The sequence below is a fragment of the Drosophila teissieri genome, unplaced genomic scaffold (genome assembly GCF_016746235.2).
Source record: "Drosophila teissieri strain GT53w unplaced genomic scaffold, Prin_Dtei_1.1 Segkk118_quiver_pilon_scaf, whole genome shotgun sequence".
NCBI lineage: Eukaryota > Metazoa > Arthropoda > Insecta > Diptera > Drosophilidae > Drosophila > Drosophila teissieri.
Genome location: NW_025224987.1, coordinates 1,512,340 through 1,538,058, shown reverse-complemented (window position 1 = coordinate 1,538,058; position 25,719 = coordinate 1,512,340). Strand labels below are relative to the sequence as shown.

The 25,719-nt window shown below is 39.1% G+C and overlaps 1 protein-coding gene across 3 annotated transcripts in view; it reads left to right on the top strand.

Moving 5' to 3' along the window:
• Positions 1-25,719, top strand: part of LOC122625487 (synaptosomal-associated protein 25) — a 288,237-nt gene that overhangs the window by 116,393 nt on the left and 146,125 nt on the right. Inside the window, exon 1 of one of the 3 annotated variants that reach the window (XM_043805583.1) lies at positions 2,708-2,752. The exons of the other annotated variants lie outside the window; for them this stretch is intronic. Within the exon in view, the coding sequence (XP_043661518.1) occupies positions 2,719-2,752 (34 nt within the window). The 5' untranslated portion in view covers positions 2,708-2,718. Of the gene's footprint in view, positions 1-2,707; positions 2,753-25,719 lie in introns of those variants that run through there. 3 annotated transcript variants of the gene reach the window in all.

Genomic DNA, 25,719 nt, shown 5'->3' with positions numbered 1-25,719 from the left:
CCTTGGCCCGACGAGAGTGGCGCAAGGGCATCGTGGAGGAGATCTACAGCGGAGCTGATGGAGTCGTCAGACGCGCTAAGGTGCGCGTGAACGACAACGGCCTATCTAGGACAATGATGCGACCCGTCTCTAAACTTGCAGTTTTGGATTTGAGTGAAGCGGTTCTTTACGGGGTCGGGGATGTCGCGGATCGAATATTGTTATCGATAGGCTAGTTAGTATTTTTAAGAAGTCCGAATGTGGAAGGATTTGTAAGCCCATATGTGTCTGGGCACATTGTTTTTCGCCATTGTAAATTGCCGCGAAAATTAAGCTTTTATTGTCGTGTAAGAGTTGGAAGACACACTGCGGTGAGCTAATAAGTTAAGTTAGTTGCAATTGTGAAACATTGAAGTCTTCCAGAATAAAACGTGTTCTACTACCAAGGATTAGTCTGCCCTTTCTTTCGGGAACCAATGTGTAGAGTAGCCGTTTAAGGCAACTCCAAGTGACGCACGACGACACATGATACAAATATAAATATAAATGGTATACGATAGAATGTGTGAATATAATAGAGTATACAAAATTATTAAAATGTTCTTTTAACTATTAAACCTATTTTTTTTTTTTTGACAAATCAAATGCTGGATGAAATTGACGGGGACGGCAATTCGAAATAGGATTTATATTCATCGGCTAAATTTTATGTATATTTAAAAAAAATATTGCCGCTGAAAGGCCATTTATTTTTTTTTGCAACAACAATTACTAGTGCCCAGTACAAAAGCTTTTAGCTCGGATAAAATGAGCTTAATCATACTGTTTTACAATCGTTACTTCTTCGTTTCTTTTCTGACAAAATTTATGTTTTTCTTTTTGAATATAACTTTTCCCTTTTTTTTGTTACATAAGATCTCGTTTATATTATAAATTACGCACTCACCGCACTATCCACATTCACCGACGAAAGCGCTTTCCTCGTTGAAGTGCTAGAATTGGGAGAAACGAACATTCAATCCTCGTTGGATTAGCCGCCCTACATTTTTCGTATCGTTTTCTTGTATTTTTTTTGTTTTTAGCTTAATCTAACCTTAATTTTACGGATTTTTCTCCTCTTTTCTTTCTTTTGGTTCTATATAGCTTTTCTTTTTTCGCAACGTTGTGGTTTACATCTAGACGAATCTGAGCCTAATTTTTGGGCCTTTAAAAGGTTCATTCCCGGCGGGAAGACAGCGCGAGCGGTTTGCGGCGGCGACAACTAACCGGCAGGCGGATTAACTTATAACTAAATCGCTCGGCTCAGCAAACTATAAAAGCTTTTCTTCTATCCGGGCTGCTTCTTCGAAGATTAATTCTCTTGGCCGAAATTGGGTTTCTTCAGCGATTTTAATTGTGTTTCCTGCTGCTGCCGCGGGTGTTGGCGACGATCGCGCCGGAATCCAGTTCGCTTCCGAAATATTTATGGCTCCTTGCAGATCGGCTGCGCTGTTCCCGCTAGCTTGCCCCTATAATAATATTCGAAATGTACCCATCTACCTGAGCGTTCGCTCCTAATCGCTTACCTCCAGATCCACAGCTCCACACTATTATAAACCAAATACTTCCCAATGGCACTTAATCAATTTCAACTTTACTAACACAGAAGGTTTGGCTTGGACACAACCAACCTTTCTCCACGCTTGCCAAAAAGGAAATGGAAGACCATGACGCCGGAAAAGTGGCGGTAAGCCTCTACGAGAATGTAGATGAAATGGACACCGTTGACGCTAGCCACTGTTACTCTCTCGCATCAATTCGTCTATGCCTCATTCTTACCTAATTTTACCTTAGCGGCGACACAGTTCCTAAAACGTAATCTGATGAACAGATGGCGCTAGAAAGTATCTTTTATCTTACGAGCAAGCGCTACATAGTTCAATTTCGATTTGTCCCAAAAAAGGTGTTGGAGGAGTGCAAGAGTGCCCTAACATGAGGGTTGATTGACCGCTTTTTACCTGTATTTGCAATAGTCTCTAGTTGGAGGAGAAGTACGCGTTGTTTCGTTGAAGAGAGACCCTGAGCTCGTCTTGCTCACGTTGTCGTTGAGCGGGAATGCCGTTCTTACTTATATTTTTTCTATTTTTCTCTTGAAACTCACTGGCTTATTTAAATTCAAAGACATAATATGTATTTGTGCAATTATTCATCGTTATTTATTTATTTACCAATTCAATACACTCAAATTATTTGATATTATACGAAGCTCGTTTTTGTACTCTGACAGAGATTCTTTTGAAAGTTTTAGTTTTGTTATAATAGTTTGTACTGCATAATTTAAATCTACTTCAGTTTCTTAAAATAAAGTATAAGTACTTTATAAACATATCTTCGAGACATATTGAAGCCTATACAATTTTAAGCTAACAGTAGTTAATCCGTATAAAGAAATTATAATGAAAATAGCCCAACTTAAACCACCAAGCTTACATAAAGCCCTGAGTCTAATTGTGATTCCGCAGATACGCATAAGGTATATTTTAGTTTTTATTATAATGGCACCTAATGTTTCCTAAAATATTTTACATTTTTTTTTTTTAATTTACGTTTTATTTGCTGTTCTGGATCTAAAGTTTTATTTAAAAAATAATTTATCATACTAATTAAGTTCTTTAAAATTTTTAGACAATACTGTTCATATCATATTTTAATTTTTTGTTTGAAATTCTAACGATTTCTATCTAGAGCGCGGAAGTTGGAATGCGAAGCATTGTTATGTTGGATGAACAAGGAGGTAAGATAATTTTAGATATATGAGTCTAGACGTATGAGTTTTTTTTATTTGTAATATGCAATAAATAATATCTGAATTTCTTACACAGTATCACCTTTACGTTTTATTATAGGTTATCTGTACATACTTTGAAGCCTGTGAGTTGTTTTCTTGCAGTAAATTAAACTTGGTCAACATGGTATAATAAAAGATGTAAAAACCTTCATTTGTACAGCTTTCACTTACAAGTGCATTAAAAAATTCTTATAAAAAATCCACTGTGCAGGCATAACAACTATTGCGATATCACATATAATATTTGCGGTAATCTTCATTTTCCAGGTTATTTATTCAAATTTGTTGGTTTCAAGAATTTTGTGCTTGGTTGAAACGGACGTTGTTGCTTCCGCTGAGTTAAGCCAAAAATAAAAATAGTAACTGTTTACATAACTTAAACAACTTAAAAAATTTCTAAAACTTGAACTTACAAAAATTAAATGCTGCCTAAAAGCAAAATGTTCATAAATATTTTTTCTACCGCAACACAAAAGTTAAGTAAATATTATTATTATACAAAAATCATACAAAAACGCTCAACGTTCTGTAAATTAATTGTTAAATTACACACAGATTTATTAAACAAATTTAACTTACACCCAGAGTTTTACCGTGTCGGAACCGGTGCCAGAGAGTGACTGTCGGCCAGACATTGACAGGAGCGATGGTTCGCTCCCAGGTGGCAATGTCGATGGTCGACTGTAAGAAACGAATCACCGCACTAAGTAAAAGTATAAAGTGCAAAAAGCACATACTGGCTGAATTGGAATTTAACAAAAAGTTAAAATACTAAATTGTGCAAACAAATGAAACTCAATTTGTTTTTTTTCTGTTACAACAGCACCACAGCTATTCGCAAGAGATAGTAAACATCTTCATCTGTGGGCCACAGCTTCAAACTGTGGCATTCTCATTACCTAACGCTTTAATAGAAGATATCACAGGTAAAGAAATAGATGTTTACAAGATTCTTGTCGATAAGCTAAATGCAAATTTCTCCCCAAAACAAAACTCGAGTTTTGGGAGGCATTTGTTTAGAAGTCTTGGCCCCACAGAAGGGAAGACTTTGGCAATTTTTTTCATAAGGCTACGCCATCAAATACAGAAATGAAACTTTGGGCCACCAAAGCAGAAATTGAAGAAATTTCTCTAGAGGACAAAATAATTGTAATAATTGTGTAATTTGCGTTTTTGAAGCTCCGATATCAATAGGCTTGAACCGTGAGGTATTTCCTTCATTTTTATACCCGTTACTCATAGAATAAAAGGGTATACGAAATTCGTTGAAAAGTATATAACATGTAGAAGGAAGCATTTTCGACCATATAAAGTATATATATTCTTGTTCAGGATCAATAGCCGAGTCAAACTGGCCATGTCCATCCGTATGAACGACGAAATCTCAGAACAGACTCCAGAGACATAGACGCAGCGCAAGTTTGTTGACCCATGTTGCCACGCCCACACTTTTAAAAAATGTTGTAATACTTTAGCCATATTTGTTAGTCTTGTAAATTTCTTTCGATTTGCCAAAACTCTTTTTTCCACGCCCACTCTAACGTCCACAAACTGCCAGTGTTGAAATTTCGTACTTCCACTAGCTGAGTAACGGGTATCAGAAAGTCGGGGAACTCGACTATAGTGTTCTCTCTTGTTCTCTTTAGCCAACTGACGGGATATTAGTTCGACTCAATAAAACATAATCATTTCACTATATATGTGAAGTCAAGGACTACCGCAAAAACTGAAGAGATTGAACAGTAGTAATTGATAAAGAGAGCAGATGACTGCTCAACAGGTGGTCTCCGTTAATCGACGGTGTTAAAAACAGATGCTATTCCAGCATACGACCAAAGTCGTTGCTTTTTAAAGCTTTAGATAGTCACATTAAATGTTGATGCAACTCCATCAAAAAAGCCGGAAGTGGAGTTGGACCATAAACTCCAAGAGCGCAAACGCATACTATCCAGAGAGCTGCGAAGGCGCAGATCCACAGAGAGCGCACATTAAGCGATAGCGACAAAATATGTAATTAAGAAGAGAGAACGTCGAAGCAAGGAGAGCGTTGGGCGCGCGGATTCTGGCCAAAACTTTAAATAAATACTTTTTAGTTTTTGTATTTATTACACAACCTCATCATTATTAGATAGAAGTTAGATAGCAGTAGCTTTGACATGGAACTTAGAAGACGAATAAAGAGCCATATTTGTTTGTAATTAAAAAAAAAAAACATAATCACTACAGGAAAATAATACGGCACTCAAACTAAATTTCTTACGTTTAGGACCCAAAGTAAAGAAAATTGAAAATGTGACTCTGTTTCCAAAGTGGAAAGGACGACGCGGTAAAATTATTAAACGATGCAACCGATTCAGCAATCAATAAGAAGTATACCAGTTGCACTTGAGGACAAATTAATCCCGAAATCGTAAGAAGCTGTCGGTCTTGATATTAGTGATAGCACCCATTCAAAGATAATGGCGACATCCGGATTTGCATAGACATGAGACTTACTAACAGGGCCATCTTAAGAGAGAATTATCCACTGTATTTGAGGCATTTATGACGAAATAAGGGGAAGCAATTCACACGATTAGACCTAAAAACTCGTGTTAACTCGGCTCCTGAAATTTTTCAAAGAAGACTCGAGGAAATTTTAGCAGAATGCAAAAATGTAATTAACTTTATCGACGACATTATTATCTTTGGGAAAAAATAAAAATATTGCGACTATGCAGTAAAAAAAGCCAAGAATATTCTTAAGGTAAACATGTAAACTTGAATGAGGAAATGTTAAAATATTGGGGCACATTATATCAGACAAAGGCTTTAAGGTAGATCCGAAAAGGTGACAACGATTCTTTCATTCTGGAACCCCAAACACAAAAAGGAAACCGAAATTTTTGTATCACTTGTTACATACGTTGGCCTCTCTAATTAAACGGAACCCCTAAGGAGATTGCTGAAAAAGGGAAGCAAATTTAACTGGGGCGAGAAAGAAAATAAGGCTTTTGAAGACCTAAAGCTTCATTTGGCGTAAATACCGAGGCTGTCATAAGCCAACATCAAAACCTCCAGCTCGGATTAAGCGATAGATTTTACGCCTACAAGCCTTTGAATTCAAGGTCATATACAAAAGCGGGTACGGAAAACATTTCGGATGCTCTATCCCGACTATGCGAGTGTTCACGAACAAATTCTAGCTGGCAGATAATTGAACATAATGTATTTCGGGTTATTAAATGCACTGTCCCTATATCATTGAGCATATTGGAAATCGCACGGGAGGGCGCTGCAGATGAGGAATGCAAACTTTTAAGATGCTGGTACATCTAATAGCTTCTACCCATTTCATTTCGAACTTTCATTAGAGCGTGAAGGCTGTTGAAGTGTGGGGCAATACTCTGTCTAGCCACTTATGAAACTTTCAGATGCCGGAAAGGGATAGACGCCTCCTTTCACAGCGTAGGATATACCATGTTAACAACCCATGGAAGAAATCTCCACACAAACCAAAACCTCGTCTGCACCTGTGTTGAAGCTCAAGCTGGTCAACAAAGGCGGAATGTTGGAACCGGTGCAAAAGAGAGAGTGTCGGTCACTCACTGATAGGAGTGATGGCAATGACGAAGGTCGACAGTAGAAACGAATCACCGCACAGCGTGGTTGTACTATTATATTTATTACTATTAATATTTTTAATAATATTGAGAAAATAACTTCTCTATATCAAGTATTCCGATCTCGGTATAGAGAAGAACCGATCTGGGTGTTAAGAAGAACCGATCTCGCTTTCGAGGCGAACGGATCTCAACCCCGATAGCCAATTCAAAATAAAAGAATTTTTTTTAATCCATTTTATTTTACATTTTAAAATATTTATATTTAGAATACTTAACATCAGGTTTATATAAAGATAATTAATCTAATTTATCTTAATAACTAATCGCCATAGAAAAACGGCAAGCACATTTTAATCAAACGGTTCTTACGAAAACGATAGAAGCACCCAAATAAGCGCCCAAATTTTATTGTTTTTTTCCCGTTACTCGTAAAGTAAAAGGGTATACTAGATTCGTTGAAAAATATGTAACAGGCAGAAGAATGCGTTTCCGACCATATAAAGTGTATATATTCTTATTCAGGATCTGGCCATTCCGTCTGTCCGTCCGTCTGTCTGTCCGTCCGTATGAACGTCGAGATCTCAGGAACTATAAAAGCTAGAAAGTACAGATTCAACATCCAGACTCCAGTGACATAGACGCAGCGCAAGTTTGACGATTCATGTGGCCACGCCCACTCTAACGCCCACAAACCGCCCAAAACAAACATTGAAAAATGTTTTGATATTTTTTAATTTTTTTATTTATATTGGGAATTTCTATCAAGATGCAAAAAACTTTTTGCCACGCCCAGAAACCGCTCAAACTTTTAAAAAATCTTGTTATTTTTTTTTATCACATTTTTGTTAGTCTTGTAAATTTCTCTCGATTTTCAAAAAATCTTTTTGTCACGCCCACACTAACACCCACAAACCGCCAAAAACTGTCGGTGCTGAAATTTCTCCTTCGCACTTCCACTAGCACAGTAACGGGTATCAGATAGTCGGGGAATTCGACTAAAGCGTTCTCTCGTGTTCTTATTGTGTTTCTGTTTAGTTGCTCTTTCAATTTTTAATCGTCAAGATTATCAGTGTTTTCTGGTGCCACAGGAATTTGACGATGGCTTTTAAATTTGGGTTTGCATTTTGCAAGTAAGTAGCACATTATCAGTAATATTTATAAATATTTAATTTCAATTTAATTATGTATTACTTTTCCTTCTTTTCGTTTTGCTTTGTTTTCCACTTTTTTTTCTCCAGCATTCAAAGTCCTAATGCAATTTTATATTATCTACATACCTATGTATATCGGGGATTAAATAGGCCTGAAATATTATTTTGGAATGTAACCGAAACTATTATTATCTTATGTTTATATTAAAGAGCCAGTTAAAGTATAAAGGGAGTTTACAGTTATAGAGAGGGCATCATTTGTCCAATCCAAAGGCAACTAGCAATTAAAACCAACATTTAAAATTCTACGAAAGTTAAGTTAAACAAATTTTTATACTTTAATAAGTGAAATCAATATAAAAGTTAAACACCATTTTTAAAAGATATTTACTATAACAATACTAATTAAAAATCTACAACAACAATGGCACACCAATTATTGCCCAAATCGTCGCGCCGAACAATAACAACCTTGCCGAAGCCCGTCGTAAAAGACGTAATGCCATTTGAGAGTGATTTAAAAACCCTCTACACCATCATAAGCAGAGTGGACTACGTGATTTTACTCTACCAAACTAACGCCATCGAAAGGAGCCATCGAAAGGAGGATTAAAGATTTAATTAAAAGACTGATTAGAAAACTACTAATAAAATTATTTTACTATTGCACAATTTGAGGGAATTTATAAAGATCATATTAATTTTGAATTGAATACAATTTCGGAAATAATAATAAAAACTTTAAACCTAATCTGAATTCAAAATAACACAAATTCAATAGAAATGCCCAAACTCAATATCGACCAAGTTATCCACAATATTCTCACCCTTCCAGCCTAATTTTAATCAATACACTGCAGTTTCATCCACTGACTTATCAACGGTGAAGCACCACTTTGTAAAAAGTTCGAGCGCTTAATCACCGCTCAATTTGTATGAAAACAAGCGATGATTTTAACATTGGCATGTCCTAGGAAATCATCGCCTTGAAAAATATCACATAAACTCCGCAAAAAGAGCGCAAAATCATCGCTATTAATCACCGCTTCTTAAGCGCATTTTACGAATCACTTTATTCATCACCGTTTCACAGATATTTCTAGAACAATTTCCATCAACCTTTCATCATATGTTTAGGGATTTTTCATGTTCATATTTCATTAACCTTACATCAATGAAATACCAATTAATTCCTTCGAATATTTTTTAATAACAATTTTTGTTTTTAATTAAATTATGCATATTTAAGTGTAAGCAGGAATACATATAAAATATCTATAAAATTGCGGAGTCGGGCCAGCTTCGTTTCAGTTGCTTCGGAAAATGGGACTACATGTTCAAGCAACCTTCATATAAAAAATATTAGTATGATGTATACAAAAATGTCTTAAAACAATATACCTTAAATTATCACTTTTCTGAGTTGTATTGTTGTGTTGTTGCTTATGTCACCGATCCATTACCTGGAATAATTAATGAATTAAATTCGAATATGATTAAAAATTTAATTTATATTTATTTACTTACCATTTTCTTAGAAACTGACACTCAATAAATCACGTCTGCCTTTCACAAATCGCAAGTAACTACTTTTCGAAAAGGAATTCGTTAATCAATTTCATTCTCTTATTCTTATTTTCTTTTTGTTCGTATCCGTCCCTATTACCTACATAATTTGTCTTTTCATGTTACAAATTTTATATTTCTTACGATGCCCCGGCGCTCGCTACTGAGAGCGTCGGATTCGCCCTCGGCTAGAAAAAAATGTGAAAAATGATTTTTTAAATAAAAAATTGTTTGCAAGTCGATAGGAATTTACAAGACTAATAAAAAAATGAAAAAATATCAAAACATGGCAACATGGCTCAACTAACTTGCGTTGCGTCTATGTCTCTGGAGTCTGTATGTTTAATCTCAACTTTCTAGCTTTTTTAGTTTCTGAGATCTCGACGTTCATGCGGACATGGCCACATCAACTCGGCTATTGATCGGCTATCTATCGGGTAGAGGCGAAGAAAGAGATCTTTTGTAGAGTGGGATATACTGTGTACCTGCTACGAACGGATAATGGATGCCAGTATTAGCCAGTAATTAGCGAGGAGTTCTCTACTGCAAGGCCTGCGGCATTGAACAAGTTAGAACCCCACCGTATTAGCCGCAAGCAATCGGGGAAGTTGAAAACATGAACAAAGCCCTTGTAAACCGCCTAAAAATAGCATACGCCAATTGGAAAATCTACAAAGAGGAAATCCAAAAGTTTGTCCTCATGTACAATGTAACCCCACATGGAACAACAGGAGCAGCGCCAACAAAGCTTATCTTCAACAGGGTTATCTGTGACCAAATACCAGGCATTGGTACAAGGAATGCTTCACATCTCAAAAAGGTTCCAACCAACCAGACGTATCCAGCCTCATGCCCACCGCCTCAGTCAGATGCCGACCTACCGGAATCATTACCTACTCCACAGAACACGGCACTCCAGCCTACAGGATCAGTATCATTCATCAGCAAAACAGACAGAAACGTGGACTATTCGACATAATAGGTTCATCTTTTAAATTTCTTTTTGACACACTTGATGAAAAGATAGGTTAAGATTAACAAAATAGTAGATATAATTGGCATTAGCAGGAAATGGAGACACTCACTGCTGGACGTACGGAACAAAAGGGGAGCATCTATAGACAGTGATCATGAGTTGGTCATTGGAGAACTTGAAATAAAGTTGAACCGCAACTACTCAAGGAATACTGATACCAGCCAGCACCGACGAGCGCCCCCCTGAACCTGCACCTCCTTAGCGAGTCCACTATGAAGACGAGAATGACGTCCACATTGCGGGAACAGCTGATCCCCCTAGAAGACCACCCATGGGAGCACACTTGCAGACAGCTAAGGACCACAGCTGAGCAAATAATTGGGCTGCAACAACGCGGAAGATCAGACTGGATATCTGAAGGGACCTAGGACCTGATTAGAAGGAGGAACAATCTGAAGCCTCCGCTCACACAGAACCGTGATGAATATCGCTGTGCTGTGAAAAGAGTGGCCAGAAAGGACAAACGAGCACTACTGGATAGACTTGCGACAGACGCAGAACGAGCAGCCGGCGAGAACAACATGCGCTCGTTATACCAGCAGATTGCACGGATTGCCGGAACCCACCACAGACGGAACCAGCCAGTCAGAGAGCTAGAAGGCAACCTCTTATCCAATGATGATGCTTAGATCCGGAGGTGGCGCCAACACTTCATGGGAATTAGCCACACCACATCACCAAACGTGGCTACGCACTACAGAAGCATTGCGCCACCAAGTGAGAATACCAGGATACCCTCTGCACCCCCAAATGTAAGAGAGATTGTGAATGCAATTAAGAAGCTGAAACACAACAGGGCAGACGGCGAGGGCAACATACCAGCCGAACTGCTTCAAGTTGAGACTCAGCAGATGGCTAATACGCTGCATCCACATTTCGCACGCATATGGGAAGGTGAGACTGTGCCTGACTCCTGGAAAAGCGGAATCATCGTGAAGCTCCCCAAGAAAGGCGACCTTAGCGACTGCAAAAACTGGAGAGGATTTCACTGCTCAGCACTAGCTATAAAATCCTTGCTACACTACTGAACGAACGCCTCCAGGAAAAAAATTTAGCCAACAATCCGAGACGAACAGGCAGGCTTCATACCACACAGGAGTTGCGTACACTAGGCAAACACACTACGCATAATTACCGAGCAAGCTGTGGAATGGAGAGCCCCGCTTTACCTCCTGTTCATCGACTTCAAGAAGGCATTCGACTCAGTTGAAAGGGCAGCTATATGGCGATCACTTGCAAGGAAAGGAGTACCTGCTAATCTCATCGCTATCATCAAATCGATGTATGACGATGCCAACCAGGCGGTACTGCACAACGGGAAAACAAGTGCACCTTTCCAGACGAACACCGGAATTCGGCAAGGATGCCCGCTATCACCTCTACTCTTCAACATCGTGGTCGACGTGTTAATGAGCGAAGTATGCACGTCCAAGCTCGGAATTTCGTGGAGCCTCACCAGACACCTTGAGGACTTGGACTATGCAGACGACATCTGTCTTTCTCTCACAGACTCGGCGACATACAGAGGAAAATAGACAACCTCCCAAACCAAAAGCTATGCGTTTCAACCACTCCAACCAAGGAAACATCACAATACATGGGAACCCAATCGAGTTCGTCACCAGCTTCCCATACCTTGGCACTATCATATCCAACAGTGGAGGAGGGGATGATGATGTCTCGAGTCGTCTTGGCAAAGCCTGCTCAGCATTTGGGAGACTATACCGCATATGGAGAGACCGACAAATCAGCCGACGAACAAAGCTCCGGATCTACAATGCATGTGTGAAATCCATACTGCTATACGGAAGTGAGACATGGCTCGCAACGAAGAAAATGACGCAGAAGCTGCAGGTTTTCAGCAATAAATACCTGAGAATCATATGTGGGTTATTCTGGCCAAACAGAATAGCCAACACAGAGCAGTGGCGCGTTACGTGCGAGCATCCGATACACACCCAAATAAGGAAGAAGAAATGGATGTGGATAGGGCACGCTCTCAGAAGAAACCCTAGTAGCATAGTAAGGATGTCACTGGACTGGAACGCTCAAGGAAGCAGGAGGGTAGAAAGGCCAAGAGCAACATGGAGAAGAACCGCTCAACAAGAACTTACCCAAATAAACATCACATGGGAAAATGACAGCACAAAACAGAGTTAGATGGAAGGCTCTCGTAGAAGCCCTAAGTTCCCGAGAGGAATAGCAAGGAATTAAAAAAAGAAAAAAAAAAAAATCTTGCAGAAAATCCGATTTAACTTCATAAACTAATTGATTTCGTAAGTATTGTGAGTGAAGGACTGCAGAAGCTTACTAACTACGAGAATAACCGCAATAGTATTCCCACACTCGTTTATGAACTTATGCAATTTATTAAATACATAGCAGACATAGAAATGGGCATGCAAGTATCACGTCCTTGACTTTTATCCCAAATTACTCAATTAAGACAGGTTAGAATGCATTAACAACCATAATATACTTTTCATCAAAACATAAACTTGTATCGACCACAAAAATAACGAATTATTACTCATTTCACATATCCATATTACCCAAAAACCATTAAAATAATTCCTTATCCTGACCATAATGGGTATCAGTTAGACTATTCAGATGAGATGAGATTACAAAAAGAAGTAAACAATGAATGCATTCAAAATATAATTAAGCGCAAGAATCCAGTTCCCTCAAGGGAACTTATTCAATACGTTCAACCAAATATATTACCTACATGGAATCTAACTGAAACTACAATCTCACAAAATTGTCAAGACCTAAATGGGGATATACAAATAAATGGAAGCAAAATTATAAAACAAGAGAGAACGCTATAGTCGAGTTCCCTGACTATCTGATACCCGTTACTCAGCTAGTGGACGTTAGAGTGGGCGTGGCAAAACAATTTTTCGGCAAATCGATAGACATTTACAAGACTAATACAAAAATTAAAAAATATCAAAACATTTTTCAAAAGTGCGGGCGTGGCAGGTTTGGGCGGTTTGTGGGCGTGGCAACATGAATCAACAAACTTGCGCTGCGTCTATGTCTCTGGAGTCTGTATGCTTAATCTCGACTTTCTAGCTTTTGTAGCTCCTGAGATCTTGACGTTCATACGGACAGACGGACATGGTCATATCGACTCGGCTATTGATCCTGATCAAGAATATATATACTTTATATGGTCGGAAACGCTTCATTCTGCCTGTTAAATCCTTTCAACGAATCTAGTATACCCTTTTACTCTACGAGTAACGGGTATAACAATGTAAAATTAAGATTGGAAATGTTATTTTAATCGAAAATTCTTTATGTCCAGAATTTGATTTAACTCCATTATATTTTCCGATTAATGTAAGTAAGATAAAAACAAGAGAGAACGCTATAGTCGAGCTTCCCGACTATCTGATACACGTTACTCAGCTAGTGGAAGTGCGAAGGAGAAATTTCAACACTGACAGTTGCTGGCAGTTTGTGGGCGTTAGAGTGGGCGTGGCAAAAAATTGGCAAGTCGATAGAAATTTACAAGACTAATACCAAAATGAAGAAATATCAAAACATTTTTTAAAAATGTGGGAGTGGCAGTTTTGTGCGGTTTGTGGGCGTGGCAACATGAATCGATAAACTTGCGCTGCTTCTATGTCTCTGGAGTCAGTATGCTTAATCTGAACATTCAAGCTTTTGTAGTTCCTGAGATCTCAACGTTTATACGGACGGACAGACGGACAAACGGACGGACGGACAGACGGACATGGCCAGATCGTCTCGGCTATTGATCCTGATGAAGAATAAATATACTTTATACTTCCTTCTGCCTGTTACATACTTTTCAACGAATCTAGTATATTACTCTACGAGTAACGGGTATAATGATAGAACATAATGCCGTTTAAAAATGAATTTCAGAAAATAATACCACATTTTATATAAAAATAATAATTGTGATTATTGTTATTATAATTTTTCTTGTCCTATCAAAATGTTGTCACAAAATCACAAACCAGTTGCCTGCATAGTACGCTGTAATGCCAGCACAAGCATAGGCAACCCTTTTAAGGGGAGGGAAGTGACATATTCACATATGTATCTAGTTCTGTTCGAAGATATAAAAATATGCAGAGTGTGCACGCAATGTAAATAATTCACGTCGCGGCGGTGCCGCTCATCCTAAGCGGCACTCTAAATCTTTAATTATTGTATACAATCAATATGCCAAGCGGGCGATCTCGCTTCCGAAATAATGTAAGCAAAAGGGCTATACAAAAAAGATTTTTGGCATTTAAGCTGAGATTAAAGTAATAAAGACGTGAAAACTATTTCTCCAAGTTTTTTTTTATTCATAACGTTGTCCTTAGTCAACTGACGGGCCATTCGAGTGCTAGATAAGGCAATGTCATTCGACATTTCATGTATGTGAAGAAGGTGTGAAAGGAAATCTTAGCTGATATACAAAAAAAACATCTATTGCATACAAGTTTCCTCGGAATTGATGCTAAGAACACAGCATAGCCATCTGTGTCTGTTAGTGGGCAACATTTTACGAATTTTTTTTGTCCCACCAGAGCTAGAAAGGAAATCTTTTCATACATAATGTTCTTTCCCAAAATGCCAAATTGTTCGGCTGTTTTAGAAGTCCACAGCCACACGGAAGAGCACTTTTGAAGAACTGTCTCACCCTCTAGCGTAGATCGAATCTTTTCTAAACTCCATACTAATCTTTTTTAATTTGGTTCTTTAAAATACATGACTATTCCCACCCCCAAATGTGTAAAAAACATAATTTGTGTACTTATATTTATTTAAATTTCGGTTATTAACAGGGTATCGAAACTTCTATAGATGTGGATGTGCCATTGTACTTTCCCAATTGGGAAGCACGTAAATTCGGAAACCAAGCCGGATCAACCGATGTAATAATATCTAACAATGATATTTAAGAGCGAAAATTCAATGTATTAATGTTATGCAGAATAAATACATTATATTGCCCTGTATCATAAGGTTTATACAACATGTTTATACACCTAGTTCTATGGCAAAAACGAAAGTTATGTAAGCTGACAATCATCTTTATGAGCTACTTCCCAGAGTTCATTTGGAAATACTCAATTTAATCTAAACTAGTCCATTCAGGCCAAATCTTACGGATTAATTCTCAGCTTGTGACTATGGTCCGCTTCGTTTCGTATAGTATTGAGATAACATACCTAAGGATTTTCGTAAAATGAAACACGGTATATATGCCTCGGTTTAAGGAAACGCTCAAAATGATTGGATGAATCAGTTCGAAAATTTCCTTTAAAAGCCAAGATCACACAAAATGGTTGTGCTTAATATGTACTTAAGAATTGTTGATACCTGTTAAAAACTGAAACATTTTTATTTTATGTACTAAATTCTTTTAGTGGGGTTTGAATGTTTTTAATGTTTTCTTTACGTACATCGTCACTGTGCGTATGGCTTCCCAAATTTGCTCGACCAGTTTGGATCGAGACGGCTCTATCTGAATAGAAAATACTATGATGGTTTCTATCTTTTTGGAATTTTGTGGCAGCACCTTTCCAAGATATTTAAATTCTTTTCTTAAGAATTCGGATTTTTCAGGTTAAAGCGTAAGTCTGGCGCTTAATGATTTTTTAAAACGGAGTGGGGCATATGGTACACAAGAGACGTCGAAAAAACAGGATTATCTTGCCTAGTTATATTAGGTAGCATTCGCGGTGTAGGTTAGTTAAAAGATTGTCCCTTACTCTTTAGAATTGAGCTGGGGCATTAGTCAACCCGAATGGCATCCACATAAATTTTTGCTGAAGAGGTGTATCTTAGGCCTGATTTCCGATTCTTAAAAGGTAACTAACCTCAGCGAAAAGGAAACCGGGCAAACCTATGCCGATCGCCAGTACCAGGTCTGGCTAACTAATCTTATCGAAAGCTTTTCGCCCTAACGATCACGATGAAAACGGGGAATGGATGATGGTAGAAACGTAAGGACAGAGGCATTCCTCTTGACTTCATCCAGCGGATGTGGCAGCCGCAGATGCACCCGAAAGCAGAGCAAGTTTTTCGATTCATGTTGCCCACTCATGTTGCCCACTCTAACGCCCACAAACCGCACAAAACTGCCACGCCCACACTTTTGAAAAATCTTCTGATATTTTTTAATTTTTGTATTAGTCTTGCAAATTTCTATCGATTTGCCAAAAAACTTTTTGCCACGCCCACAAACGGCCCAAAGCTGCCACGCCAATGTTGCCCGCAATGTGTTAAGCGTCAGATTTCTTGGCGCTGATGCATAGATCGCATTTGACCTCTTGTGACCAGTTTGCTATAGTCAGCAGTGCTGAAATTTACCAGACTCTAGCATCGGGACGCGATATGCCCGAGCTCCAGGTACTTAAAACAACTAGGTTTCAAGTCGCTCGTCTTCACTCGGCAGACTGTACATCCCACCTTTAGCTTGCCCTTGCCAGAACCGCTTGCGCTTCGCTGTACGGCAGGCCTATTATTGCCGACTGAATCCCTGAGGGCGGCTCGAAGTCTTCTCAATTTTATTGCGCTAGCCCCAATTGCAAACTGTTCCGCCATCGCTTTTAAAACCTAATCGCTTATGGACGGGAACTGCATCCTCGAGTTCTTTGACAACGCTCGAACAGATGCGACTTCACCCAGCACATCTTCCAGATCGCTCTTCATCAGCATTGCGCTCTTGTCGCCATCTCTGTTGAGCTAGAGGAAAATTTTGCCGCTGGCTGTACAGCGACCCTTGTGTAGGCTCTTGCTCAGGTCCTGCAGCTGTCAGTCTCTTCGCATGGAGACCAAAGACAGGCCATAAGGTCTATTACCAGCACTGCTAGCACAGTTTGCAGCGAGATCAGCTGGCGTGACAAGCAGCTGGAAAGCAACTGAAAAGACCTATCTATCTCCCCAGACCTGTCCCAAGGACCTGAAGATCGGAGCCGGATCCACGGACACCTGGAGATTTCTCTTTAACGAGTGAGTTCTCGGGTCGGCTTCGCAAGTTTATGCAGTCAACTTCGCTGCATTGAGGGTCCTATATATGTATATAATTAATTATTTTAGAGATTTTAGCATCTTCTTTGTAAAATAAGGTCAATTACATGTTTATTAGATATTTAATTTACCATGTCCTCTTATTATATTTGTGAATATTAAAATAAATTTGTTTTTACAAACACCATAAATATACATTTTTTGTATATATCGCATCGACCCGTGTCCTGGGTAAGGATTAAGGCCGAGGGAGGGGCATTCGATGTTCAGGCACCATGTTGTCGTGGGATCTTGGTAAGAGCCTCACCCCTCCAACAAAACGAGAATAAATATTAGTAGTGCCTGTAAAAGTTCGTACCGTTTGTCAGTCAGCAGTCTTCACTGCCCCACAAGCTGTTGCTAGATCGTAAAACGATCGGGCAATGTTTCGGCAACATTCCCTCCCCTTCATGAGTCCGCATGCAAGATGGATCGTCTCGGGCCGCGCAATACGATCTCCTTTTGTCAAGGCTGTCCGTCAAACGTTATGTCATCGATTTTGACCTACTCTACTTCGCGCTTCAGAACCCCTTTTGGAAAAGTTCACCTACTCATTTTGTTGTAGTTAAAATAATAGCATAATTTTATTGATTTATAAATTGTTGGCTAGTGTCATGTGTAATACAGCAAAATTTAAGGCTAGCATACTGAGATTATGATAAGTTGACTATAATTGTTATGAGCGAGGAGTATCGAATTCACCACCGGGCAACGGTGCGCACGTCAATAAAAATTGTTGGCTATTCACGACTACAAACGTCGCTCTGAGGGCTCTTGTTTTTGCATAACAAAAACAAGGCGGATACCCGCCGCTGAAAAGTTATTTTTATTTAAACAATATTGAACATGGAACATTTAATGACCATTAATGAAATATATTGCCTGGACGAGGCGAACCATAAAATATTTTCTTTTCGGTTATTTTCGGTTATCATTATTACAAAAATATACGTATATTTACTAATCGTATAAAAATAAAATTGGCTCGAAAATATCTGCATATATGAAAATATAGAATAAGACGGGAACAGTGTTCCGTCAAACGTACCCCACTTTAATCCGGAGCGATGAGATCTCGACACGTAGGATCCTGGGTGTTGCTATATATATATACCAGAGCTCGCAAATAACAGTTGACCGTTTCTTGCAGTCACCAAATAACTGTTTTATGCGCACCACTTGCGCAAAAAATCAGACAAGAACCGTTCACCAGTGTCTCTTGAACGAATGGTCTGTGCTCAACCAAAAACCAATTTCGTGTTTCCCTATTGCTCTGCTTATTCGCTGACCGTTTTGCAACGAGCGAAAATAATAAAAGTCTTTTGCATTTGCATTTGTGTATGTATATGAGAATTATCAGTCAACTTGTAAGTCACACGTGCTTGTGTAGTGCGTATGGAGTGTTTTAATTTTTGTGCCAAAAAAAAAAGTTTTGCTAAGCTTTGTTTAAAAGGCACTGAAGACAAAAGACCGTTTACGATGAGTCTTTTGTTTTTTCGGTCTTCTGCTGACCCTCAACGAGCGAGCGTTCAGTTGGCTCGCTCTCTCTGAGTTGTTGTTGAGTGAGCATAACAAGATCCACGCGACTGAGAACAGTTGACCGAAAACCAAAACAAAGAGAAACGAAAAGTTCTGTTCAGAGCGAGAGCACTCGCGCGTCGTCTTTTTCGGTTGTGTTCGAGTGCAGACCGCGAAACGAAAAACGATTGACAGTTATTTGCGAGCTATGATATATACTGATTAGATTACATATACACATACATTCGTGCACTAATAATTTGTAAACTGAACATTAACGTAATATACACAAACAGAAAAAGAATATAAACTAAGTAAAGGTAGGTTATCTAGACATATATGTATATATATATATGTATGTTTGTATGAATGTTCTCGGTAACACGCTTCAGCTGCTACCGGATTCTCAGATTACTTGAATTGTGAACTTGTTTGGAAAAGTTACTGCTGTTATTTTTGTCTTTGCTGAATTGTTTTTGCCCGATACACTGTTCATATCTCTTGAGCGAACTCCGTTTCTCGCGCTATGCTCTATTGGTGTTGCGGAATATTGGATACGATCCGTTCTAGGGTGTGGTGGTGATCCCGTCGCCGCTGCACTGATCTTTTGTAAATCCTTACTAGCTTCAATAGTACTAGCAATGATTAACTCCAGGGTATGCTGCACACCTAATATCTCTTTGTGGTCGACGACTTCCACTTTAGACTCTTTGCCACCCATCTTGAAACTTCCGGATATAAATGACCATTATAATTATGATAATCGTTGTCAACGCTAGAGCCGAGTGTCCGCTTGCCGTGTGGAAAATCAAGTCATCAATGTGTACTTTGTTATTTTTCAGAGTCTTGATGCGCATTTGAAGATTTTGCAGTTCATTAGTGTTGTTGACAATCAAGTGCTTCAGCGGGACCACGTTCCATGTCTCCTTGTCATCTATAATTCGTAAACTGGGGAAGATAGACATTTCAGACGCTGTCGAAATTACTTTTTGAGGAGTAATTATTGTTGTATCCCCTAAAAATGCCTTGATTGGGCAGTCTTATAACTTGATGCTGTTCGTTGCATCTTATATTAGCTAAATAAACAACGGTTGGATCCACTTATCTCTTTGATGAACGAATTGCCTTGGAATGTCATCATTTCGCATGAGTGTGCCTTGCTTGGTTTCAATGGAGATATTTCGAAAGAGTGATCATCCGCGTTTTTCCATGCCCAATTATTTTCGCAAAGCCATGTTGTCGAATCCTCTTGTCTGCATTGGTTAATTTCAATTTCAGACATTAGGTGACAGCGTTTATGTCTGTGTTGAACGCAAAAAATTTAGAATTCAATTTCGGAATAAGCTTTGTTCCGCAGTGGTATTGGGATTACTTCAAAGAGATCCGTTTCCTGATTATTGTATATCGGCAATTTTGCTTCAATGAATAGGACATTATCCTTCAACATAGCTTGTGCCTTCATCAGTTTATAGATCAGTGGTAATTGTATAACTGAATTTCCACCCGGTAGCATTTGTTTTCGTCCTAATTTTTGCTTAACTTTTTCGAGCTCCTCCAGCATTTTGTTAGGCGCAATTAGTGTAGGATGAATTCTTCCTTCACTTATGTCCGTTATCATTGAGATCGCTGTTGCTTGTGGGCTTTCTGCCTCTTCAATCCAGTTACGCACTTGATTTGATAACATAAGGAATTTAATTGACTCCTTATATACCATAAAGTGCTCCTTCATCGTTTCTGCAATAATATTGACTTGTTGGGTCAGTTTTCCCAAATTCCGGTTTGCTTCTATCGTAGTTGCTCTTACTAATTCTTCCGTGGCATTGATGACCGAGGTCTGATTGTCAACATATTCCATTAGATGTTTTTCGTTTTTTATGATCGTTTGCATATTTTCCTGTATTCTATTTGCATTTCCGATATCAAAGAACAGTATGAACCTTTTCTTTCGGTTGGTACGGTGCCGTAGTATTTTGTCTTTTTCTTTTATGTTGTCAATTTTTGTCCGTATTGTCGTGCCAAAGAAATCGCAGTAGTCCTTAAAGTCTCCCATTTTTTTGCAAGCCAGGCGGGATTTTTCCAGGAAGTCCTCTGATTGTTTTATAACATCAAAATAGGCTTGCATGTCATAATAAAACAATAATTGCCAACTGGATGTAGCGACTTCAATTTTACCAATTTTGTTCACCATAACTGCAGCTTTTGCGTGGATGTCGTAAATTTTCCCAAGTTCTTTGGGAATTTCTTCCGAATTTTTTGTCGCAGTTGTAGCTTGCAACATCAATAAACAGCATAGCACAGTAGCTATGCTTCCTAATCTTCTTGTCCTTGCGTAGCTGCATTGACTCCGTTATAGATGGCGTTGCAGCTCCAGCTGGTTTTGCTTCGCTAACAGGAAGTTGACAGATCTTGTTTAGCGATCTTTTTACTTCCCCATCGCTTGTTTTAACCGTGACTACCCGGACTTTAACATCTTGTCCTTTAGTCGTACTAATGATTCTTCCCATTGGCCATCTTGCGGGGTGAGTGTTCTCATGTTTTATAAGAACCAGCTGTCCCTCCTTCAGATTAAGCTTTACCTGGCGCCATTTGGTTCGCTGTTTCAATGACACCAGATACTCCTCTTTCCATTTCTTCCAAAAATCACTTCTGATGCGTTGAATAAGCTTCCATCTATCCAAAGAGCTGATTGTCTTACTTTCGTCAAAATGTTCAGGAGCTCCAATTAGAGGTCTTTCCACCAGAAAATGACCCGGCGTTAATATGTCCTCACCATCGTTTTCGCTCCTTACAGTGACTAATGGGCGCGAGTTTTGATATAGCAACGATGCAAATTCTTCATATGTAAAGCTGTTTTCACCAATAACTCGTTCAAGGTGATGCTTCACTGATTTTACACCGGCTTCCCATAAACCTCCCATGTGGGGGCTTCCCGGAGGAATAAAGTTCCACTTGATGCCTTCTTTTTCTAGTGTAGGTGCTAACTCATTATTGTTTTTAATGGCAGTTACAAATTCTTTGTTCAATACTCTTGAAGCTCCTTCGAAGTTTGTTCCATTATCTGAGTATATGTTCTCACTCTTGCCTCGTCTTGCAAAGAACCGTCGAAGAGCCTCCAGGAATTTGTCTGACGAAAGACAAACAGCTAGCAGCTTCCAGATGTATCGCTTTTGTTGCCATACAAACAAATACTCAAATGTATCCTTTATACGTTTTATGACCTCTTCCTTTTGAGCAGCGAATCTGGAACGGTCCGGCGTAGTCGATTCCAGTATTTTGAAACGAGTAATCAGCCGTTACTCGATAAACTGGTAAATTTCCCATCAGTTGACTGGACATCTCTTGCTTGTATCGTATGCATACAATACATTCCCTTAAATATTTCTTTAAGGAATTTTGTATGCCAAATATCCAGAATTCCCTCTGAATATAAGTTCTCATAATGTTAATTCCGCCATGCAGAGTTTCTTTATGAGAATCCTTTACAATTAACCAAGTCAAATGTGACTTATCCAGTATAATTGGATGTTTTACATTATACGGTATCATTGCGTTTTGTAGTCGTCCACCAACTCGAAGTACGCCATCACTATCCAAAACGGATTTAGCGCCTGTAACTTACTCTTTGGGTCTAATGGTCATTTGTTTTTGAGTAGTCTGACTTCGTGTCCAAAATCTAGCTGTTGTTGTATCTTTACCACAGCAATCTTCGCTAGCTTTAATTCCTCCACCGAATGATGTGACGGCTGTTGCGATTTTCCTCTCAGCTTTGTTATGAAGCGTAATACATACGCCATTACACTAAGAAGTTTGTCGACCGATGAAAGTAGATAAAAGATGGTTTTGCAGATACTCGGATTTTATCAATGTGGATACCACAACAATTTCCAATTCCTTTTGAGTGGGCCAGTGTTGTGCATCTATAGATAGCCAATTCGGCCCTCTCCACCAAATTTCACAAATTTTAAGATCTTGCGGTGATATCCCTCTTGAAGCTACGTCTGCTGGATTTTCTTTCGATTTAACGTAATTCCATTTGACATTGGGAATTAGTTTATTGATATCTTCCACTCTAGTTCTGACGAACTTATCTTTGCTGCGCTTGTTCTGTATCCAAGCAATAGTAATTTGCGAATCACTCCATGCATGCGTTGTAATCTTATTGCTCCATATAGCCTGCACTTTCACTAATAACTTTGCTAGAAAATGCGCAGCACATAATTCCAACTTTGGAATTGTTTTCCTGTTTTTTATAGGATTTACTTTGCTTTTTGCTGCTAGCAAAGTAACTCTGCCGCCTACTTTTGTATACACAGCCGCTGCATACACTTTCTCTGATGCATCGCAGAATCCATGTAGCTCAGCTCCATGATACCTTTTGAGCATCCAGTCCAGCGTGAAATGCTAATTTCTTCTAAATCTGATAGACCTTTAGCATATTCCATCCACCAGTTAGCTAAGTTGGATTCCAATTCAACGTCCCAAGTCATCGGTAACTTCCACAGTTCCTGAATGAAACATTTGCCTTGAATCGTTACAGGTGGCAACCATCCTAGTGGGTCGAAAATTCTGGACAACTGTGATAACACTAACCGCATTGTTATGCGTGTTATCATTGGGTTTTCTGCCGAAAACGTAAATGTATCCTTCTTCGGATTGAAGTCCTAAGGTTTTGATCGATTCATTCTCCTCAATGCAGATTTTCTCCGTAGCACCTTCGTCCTGAATGTCGGCTAAAATACGTTCGTCATTTGCAACCCATTTTCGCAGATGCATGCCGGCCTTCTCCATCACTTGTCTCAATTTCCTTTGAAGTTCATAGCAATCGTTGACTGTGTCTCCACCAGTTATGAGGTCATCCATATAAAAGTCGTCTCTTATTGTTTCTGCTACGACGCTATCCTCTTGGCAAAAGCGATCTGCCAACTCTCGTAGACATCGGACTGCTAAGAAAGGTGCTGCCGAGGTGCCATAAGTTACGGTTGTTAACTTAAACTCACTGATCGGCAATTTTGGATCATCTCTCCATAGGATATATTGGTATTCTTGGTCTTTCTCAGCAACCTTTATTTGGCGATACATTTTTTCAATGTCAGCTACCATAACATATTGCCACTTGCGCCACGATTCTGCTTGGCTCGTTGAATCGTGGATCTGCTAGCCTGTAGCCCTTCCACTCTTTGTTGATATCAATATTAAACTTTTTGCTGGGAAGGGCTCTATGGAGTGTTGGTAAAACTAATGCTTCCGTTGATGCTTTGAAGCTGCTTGGAATTTTTGGTTTGATCGTCAGGTGGACAATATTTTTTGATAATTGAGTAGTCTCGGAGATACCTTCGACCTCTATAGAACTCCTTACTCTGGGAATCCTTAATATTTGTGCAGCTTCCTCTGAAATCAGCGTCTTCTGGGATCCACCGTCAATAAGCGCCCTCAACTCGTTGTAACCTCCAGCTTTGTTTTTCACTAAAACAACAGCTGTAGCCAATAGTGTGTCTTGGCCTTGCTTAAGGCTATTGCTGTTGATACTGCGTTTTGTGTCTTCATGAAGAAGGCTGTTGTGTCTTTTGGAGCATCGATTGCATGTAATTTCCTTTCTGCAGTCGATAGCAGTATGCTTTCCAAAGCATCTAAAGCACATGCTGTTCTTTTGAACGAATTCTTTTCTTTTTTCACTTTATCATTTAACATTTTAACACTTTATCATATCGTGGTCATCCCTAGAGCAAAAGGCACACGATCTAACTTGTACTTTTCTTCTAGCAAGCTGAGCGGTATTTTTGGTAATAGCTTTTACTGAGTTGTATTGTTGCTCAATAAACTCCAGTACATCTTGTAAGGACTGTATAGCTCTTGCCTTTTTTACATGCTGTTCATACAGCTGCAAGGCTTCTGGCGAAAATTTCCGAAGCAGAGCTTCCTATTTTTCCTTTTTGCTTTATGATGAATATGCTCTCGGTCGCAGTATCCAAAAACTTCCCTACATTTTTCCCATCATTTCTCAGCAAGCACTCCAGTTCCATTAATTTGTTAAAGTGTTGGAAGAATATTTTTCTGCTATTCTCATAGCGTTTGCAGATAAGCTCCCACGCTGCTGCATAGCTAGCCGCTGATCCCGTTATCAAATGACCACCATTTGAGCTTCTCCTTTTGAGCAGGCTCTTAAATATCCCAGCTTCCTTGTGTTGCTGAGATCCTTCCTGCTGTCTATTAGTTCAGAGAACAGCTCGTAAAATGTTGGCCATTCCTTCGCATTTCCATTGAACGTTGGAAGGTCCACTTTTGGGAGTTCTGGCACGTCGTAGTTGGAACTTTTGAACTGTTCCAACTTCCTCTAAAGTACCATCTTTAGTGCGGCAACATAAGATTGAAGAATGTCTGCCTCATCTTGATCAAAGGCAGTTCTGTCATACTTGTTTTCAAGCAGTTTCAGTGTGTCCGTCACGTTGGACCAATGACTTTTCATCATTGCCAGCTGCTTGACTAGTTCAATCTCACTTGAACTATCCAGGGTTTCGTATATTAGGCTTATCTGTTGCCTCACCCTGTCCGCTCTTCTGTCCACCAGTTGAACCAGATTACCAACTGGACTGGAGCTCCGAGCTGATGCGGAATCAGATAATTTTGATCCACTTGGTATATTTATCTCTTCAAGTGTTTCTACCTTTAATTGCGACTCCTTGTAGGCCTTGACAGCATCCATAGTTTTAATAAATATTTTATCATTAAAATATTGATGATCGCCAACTCCCAATTTTACCAGCGCATTGTTGTTAGTGGTAAATTGGTCTACCAATGCTTCTATTGCTGGTATAGATGCCTTGTCCTTGATGGCTTGCAGTATTTTGTTCTGCAGCTCTCCTTGGTCTTGCATCAATTTCACAGATCTTTCCGACAACATCTTGGGATCTTGTGCTTTCTGCTTGTATTCTTTGGCGTGATCCGTTGGAGGATTTTTTGATTGGTCGCCCAGTTGACCTAGCTGTGCCTCGA